The sequence below is a fragment of the Microtus oregoni genome, unplaced genomic scaffold, assembly GCF_018167655.1.
Source record: "Microtus oregoni isolate MIOR12 unplaced genomic scaffold, Mior012 000113F_000, whole genome shotgun sequence".
In the NCBI taxonomy this organism is placed as follows: domain Eukaryota; kingdom Metazoa; phylum Chordata; class Mammalia; order Rodentia; family Cricetidae; genus Microtus; species Microtus oregoni.
Genome location: NW_024544739.1, coordinates 468,159 through 474,745, shown reverse-complemented (window position 1 = coordinate 474,745; position 6,587 = coordinate 468,159). Strand labels below are relative to the sequence as shown.

The window sequence follows — 6,587 nt, the reverse complement described above, 5'->3', positions numbered from 1 at the left end:
GTGATGATGAGGACTGGGAGAAGAAGAGGTGAGGGTGTACCAGAATGCCCGGTACAGGCTCTCACACAAATTGTAGCTAAATCACCTGACCTGGGACAGCTGATCTACATGCTGGACCCTAACTGGCAGTTTGACAAGTCTAACATTTTAACCAAGTTTGGGAAGATGAAGGAAGAAAAAATCGCCCCGTTACAAGATGGCAGGATCCTTACATGATGGGAGTCAGACATCAATACCATACTGGTAGTTGGGGGTCTCATGGGTTTGTGGGGTCTTTGCCACACTACACCTACCATCAGGAATTCCCTCGTTTACTGATTTGATGGCACTCATCATATGTGTGCATGTCACACATTAGTGGGCATCAATGTGTACATGTTTATCCTGTGTGTGGGTGCGTCTGTCGATGAGTTTTATAGCCCAAGTCCTACAGAACATGATCAATGAAAGGGAACACTGTTTTCCAGATATGGCAGGGCAATTATTTAAATGAACTCACAAGGGTTGGATGGTATGCAAATGACCTATGAGAATTCAAGGAATACCCAATGCAGGCATGACGGAGTAGGTGGCAGAAAGAATTCTGACAAAAGGAAGTAGGTAGCTTGACGTCCATCCCACTGCGGAAGAGCAACTTGGAGGAGACACTTTTCTCTAAGCAGGAGGCACCTGGTCACTCAACATGCTCCAGTGGAGTTCAAACATCCAGTGACTTACAGCCAGTACGAATTAAACTATTCATCAAATGAAACCTAATTTTCTCTGATTTTGAATATACATTTGTGTCCCTTCCTGATTAATCTACTCTTTATCCACTAAAGTCCCAATATCTCACTCTGATATCTGTCACATCTTTCCAGTTGACATGATTTTCCCTCAAGCTTTATCCCGCCCCGAGATCCTACAACTTTTTCTCCCCTCTCCACTACTTCCTAGACAGCCATCTTGTCCTTTACTACACCAAGCGTCCCCAGTCCATCCTCTCCAAATGGAAAGACCATCCATCCTGCTTTGTTTTGAGGCATGTATTTCTGTGATGTCCCATCCACCAATCACAATCCATCATTCACCAAAGATCACAACAGGTTCACAAATTTTTATTTTTCAAGCAAGAATATTCCATTGGAAAAAATACCAGGATTAATAGAAGAACTGAGGTATCTCTGAAAAAAAAAACACATTCCAGAAACAGCGTTTTAAGTGTGCCCCTCAAAATTTGAGAATTTCACTTTAACATTTCTTCACCAAATCATTGACATAGATATGGAAGTCATTATTAAACTTGATGAAACACACAGAAGGTTTGGTGGGAACTTGGCAAATAATTTTACCTATCTCTTGGGTTCCATCTTTTTTGTTGTACTGCAAAATTTTGCCTGCCAAGGAATCCCTGCCTAATTCCAAAGTCACCTCTACTGGAAGACATTCAGGCATGATGTGGAGATTGCCTTCAATGGAGTCATCAAGATGGTGGTAAAGGTACAGGACTGGATCATTCTCCTTAACAATGTAGAAACAGGTCACCATGGTCTGCTCCTCATCTGGGACCACGCCACTGCACTCCTCCTTAGAGCCTGGCATGATGTGGAGGTTGCCTTCAAGGTAGTCATCCAGGAGGTGGTAAATGTACAAGACCGGATCTTTCTTGTAGGTAATATAGAACCAAGTCATCATGATTGGCACCTCCTCTAGGACCATCCCATTCCAGTCTTCCTTAGAGCCATTAGTGCCAGTGAATGTATGTTTCACTGCTCTGTCAACAACGGTGTATGACAGATGAGTGTCTGTCACCTGAGAAAATGGCACATTATTAGGCAGGACCTTAAGGATTAAAATCCTTTCATCACTGTGAAGCTCCAAGCCATAGACACAATCAATCCCATCATATTTCAACAAATAGATAGAGGGATATGTTGGCAGTTGATCTAGAATGATGGCTTTCCACTGGGTGACTGGTTCATTGGCTTCCTTCCAGCCATGAGAAATTCGGCGGCCAACAATATTCTCCAGGGCCTCAAAAGGCTTACTCAGTTTTTGCTTCTGGAGAGTTGGCCCATTCTTCTTCTGGAGAGGTGGCATGCATCTCATACTAAGAGGCATCTTTATCATGGTGGTAGACTTACTGAGATAGGCCACAACACTCCTGTTCCCCTGTCTCTTGGCACTCTTTCTGTGCTTGGGCTTCATCGCTACCAATCTCTGCATTGGGAGAATTCTTCAGTTTCAATCAGACACAAAGAGGTTTCCTCCACCTTAAGTGCATGCAAGGATAAGAAGGGGAGGATGGGAGGTCAAGACTCTTTTCTGGAAGATCTTTGAGGAAGGTGAAAAGGCAGTGATGAATAGATTTGGGCTGCCTAAATGTAATTTGGTCTTAAGAAATTCATAGGAAAATTATCAAACTATTGTCTACAGCTCAGTATATGTGTATCAGAGACACATTCCTGCTGCCCAAAGGCAATGGACCTCTACTGAGAAACCTAATTCCTGACTGACTGTGTCAATGAGAGGAGACTGGATGCCTATGCCCAAAGTGAGACAGAAAAATCTGAACAGATGGCAAAGAATTCAAAGGACAGCCACTTTTCTCCTTCCCATTCAAGGTGTTGGATAGGTGGTTGATCCAAAACCACCTGCCCAAGGTCATGGCACTCCAGTCAACTGGCTCTCTGTATTGTGTCTCCTGATCCAGACCCAGGTTTATTACATAAAGCCATTCCATGTCTTCATTAGAGAAGTGAGTTTTGTGAGACAAACTGCAAAAATAAAGACTCATTAATCTGGGCAACAGCACCATTTTGAAATAAATAATATCTTTTAAAACACATATTGACAAAGAGGATCTTTGCCACTTTCGTGGACTGATGAATTGGACATTGATAGCAAAGATAAACTTGGAAGAATACCTGGCATTCACCGTCCCCACAGCTATCAATATTGAAGCTGTTAACAACATAAATTTTAGACTCACAGGAGATTTGACGGAAACCTCTCTGGGACTACAGAGGTCCCAGTTGCTTCCTAAACATATTTAACAAAAGAAAATGTCTTGGCTCTCCAGATTCCATCTTCTGGAAATGTTCAGCTGCCTAATCCTGTTGAACAGTTGTGGAGCCCAAGAGCTGAACTCACCTCCTCAGCAACCGTGAAGATAGTAAGCCCACCCTCACAGAAGACTAGTGCTTCAAGTGGGAGAGAGTTGCCAACCCCAACCACAGCTTTGTCACATCATCAAGGCTATATTTACGTCATGACACCCCTCATAGGCAGGTTTCTTCCCTACTTATGCTCAGAAATATCCAGCATGCAGGTCCTATAATGCTTCTCACACAGCCCCCTGCAGACCCAAAAAAAAAACCCCACTCATCTTCCCAAATACATGAGTCATATTTTGCCAAGTAACTCAATCCCTTTATGTGTTTTTTTCTGTAAAAAATTTTGGTGTCTGAGTCAACAACTCACATGAATGTTTTTTTCCTAGCTCCAATCTCTTCATTGGTTATCTTCTATTGATTTTATATTACTTCATATTAATGAATACCAAAATTTCCACTTTATTTCCTCCTCCCACTTTCTTCTCGCTCCCCCTCCAAACCTCTCCACTCCTAATTCAATCGAAATTGTCATGGTTGCTCATCTGATCCTCTTCATATGATCTCCATCCACAGAGATGTCAAAAAAATCCTGCCCTGAAAAGGCAAGTTCTTTACAAATAAAAGATTATACAACAGAATCGACATGGAAGATTTATATGGGTAAGCTCTTAAAAGGATAAAGTTATGGTAGTATATCATTTTTTAATTAAATAAAGTAACTGCTTCCCCTGTTAATTTAGAACATAGGTGGGAGGAGAAAGAGAACAAAATGCTGGGAGTAAGAAGCAGTGAGCTCAGAGACACCATGATACCCTCTCGCGGGAAGACGTGATATCTCTCCTCTCTGAGGCATATGGCTATGCAGCCAACAACCAGGTCAGACCTGTTGAATCTTTTCTGGTGAGCACACTCGTGATGCTACATAGATTATTAGAAATAGATTAAGAGGCTAAACTAATGGGCAAGGCTGTATTTAAAAGAATCGTTTGTGTGTAATTATTTCTGTACATTAGCTAGCGAGGCTGCCCTGGTGCTGGGAACGCAGCCCCGCTGCTCAAATTACTACAGAATGGCACTCAGACATGTGGAAAACTGAATCCACTGAAAGCCCGAGAAAGCCTGGGAAAGAGTAAAGCATGTTTTCTTTTTCGCAGCTATATCTCAGGTCTGCTCTACTTGCTAGTAGCAAGCAAGCACACTCATTTAAGAGAAGATTCCTGACTCACCTTCAGCTGCAAAACCCTGCTGCTGTTAAGTGGTCCTGCCACGAAACATTTAAATGGTGTTGATAAAGCCAACTGAATGCTTGTTTGTTTTCAGCAGTAGCAGGAAAAAAAACTGTGTTGTTTTAAACTGCCGGAATTCTGGGCCATCCTGCCAGGGCAAACTCTGACTGTTTGAGTCAGGAGGGCCAGCTCCAAAGAGAGGGCTTGAATGATGTCTTTTTCAGCTTGTTTGATGGCAAGGACCTTGAAACACTGTAGACTTGTGGCACTGAATGCAGCTCTGGCCGTTACCTCAGCCATAAGGTTGGAATGGCAGAAAGCTAAGGAATAGGCTACATCTTGCTGGCAAAGCCACTTTTTCGTCATACTGAGATTGCTGTGTAAATTAAAGATTCATGTGGTGAAAAAAACAAAGTGAGATATATAGAAAAGAGAGATTCAAAGAAAATAGAATTTTTAAATGATTTACAGTGTGTTGAAAATATGTGCAGGCTAAAAGTTGATGTTCTGAAAGTTAAAAAAAGAAAGAGTTTTTGGTTGCAGTAGTACACACCTTTAATCCCAACACATGGGAGGCAGAGGGAGATTGACCTCTGTAACTTCAAGGTGTGGTAGCACACACCTTTTATCCCAGTGCCAAGATGGCAGAGACAAACAGGTCTCTGTGAATTCAGGTGTAGTACCATACACCTTTGATCCCAATGCTTGGAGGCAGAGACATGTGGATCTCTGAAACTTCAAGGACAGCCTGTTCTACAGAGTTATTCCAGGTCAAAAGATACAGAGAACCTGTCTCAAGAGGCAAAAAATAAAAAGGAAAAATAAATTAGAGCTTAAATTGAAGCTAACAAAGATGGAAAATACACAGAGAATTTTGATATTGTATGCTATTGTGCTCTGTTTGCATCATTTGAATGCTGAGGAAGGAGCAATAGCTGCTAAAAGATATTTGTTTATAAATGCTGCTGAACTAATCCAACATAGATATTTTGAAAGTGCCTTGACTTTAAAATTTGGATCTAAGGACATGATGCTTTGGAAAGGAGGTTTTTATTTTGTTTTCTCACAGGGTGAGAGTCTGTGGATTGCCGCTATCCCAATATGGTATGATGGATCACACCCTCCTGAAAGGTTGCTCTGAACACCTTCAAAATTAGCTTCAGTTAACTGCGATTTGAGATGAAACTAGCACACAGGTTATGAAGGAATCAGTCATAAACAATGCCACACCAGTTTGGAATTATGATTAATAGGCTGGTATTTACTTAAAGGGGAAATAACTTACAGATCACTGTCTGCCCTCTGCGCAAACAGGAAGGGAGTCTAGTCACCGGCAGAACAGAAAATGAATTGAGCTAGGAGAGGGAAGTGTCCGCTTTTTTAAAGAGAGAGAGACCACGCCCCAATTGGCTGGTATCTCAGCAGCTATAGGCTATAGCAATGGGAGGACCTCCCACAACAACTCCCCCTTCGTTTAAATAAGAGAGTTCTAAACCTACTATGAAATTATACACAATAAGTACAAACATCCTATTCTAACTAGATAGGTCTTGTTTAATAATTAAATTGGCCAAGTCATGAGAGAATGTAACTACATTTATATAGTCTTCAACCCCATCAAAGATCTGAGAATGGAAATAATGTTATCTGGTTAATTAGGAAGTTCAGTAAAACAACTTCCAAAACATGCAACAAATCACAGAAACAACTAGCTACCTGGATAATCACCCAAATTCACGGTAGCAGCATTGAAGCAACCAACTTTGGCTAAGGCCTAACATAACTGACATACTATTTCAAAGGCAGGCAACTTGTCAAAATTATCTTACCCTGTCTAGGCAGGATATGACCATCTTGTTTTATCCATTGATGCACGCTCTGTATGTCTGTCAGTGGTTGAGGTATGGGCATTTTTTGCCCCAATGCAAGTTCAAATATACTTTGCAGTAGGTAAATATATATCAATACACAAACATTATATAAGCATCTTAATCAGAGGTAGGAATGTACACTACAATATGGTAAATATATAATATATATATATATATATATATATATATATATATATATATCAATACAATATATGTCAATACATAAAATTGTTTTAAACAGAGGTAGAAACATGCATGCATACAATAGTCAATAAAATTTACATTTATTGTAAATTGTATCAATATAAAAGTATCTATAGCAATATATTAGTCTAAAAAAAGGAACTCAGAATTACAAATCTATTATCCTATCATCCACTTTTTTTAAAATGATT

General features: G+C 40.5%; 1 protein-coding gene across 1 annotated transcript; it reads right to left on the bottom strand.

Moving 5' to 3' along the window:
* Positions 1-1,230: 1,230 nt before the first annotated feature.
* LOC121443776 (spindlin-2-like) lies at positions 1,231-1,998 on the bottom strand (the record flags this gene model as incomplete). Its single annotated transcript, XM_041645568.1, has 2 exons — positions 1,231-1,412; positions 1,557-1,998. Coding segments are annotated over 2 exons (624 nt in total), but the record flags the coding sequence as incomplete, so codon positions are not given.
* Between the last annotated feature and the right edge of the window lie 4,589 nt (positions 1,999-6,587).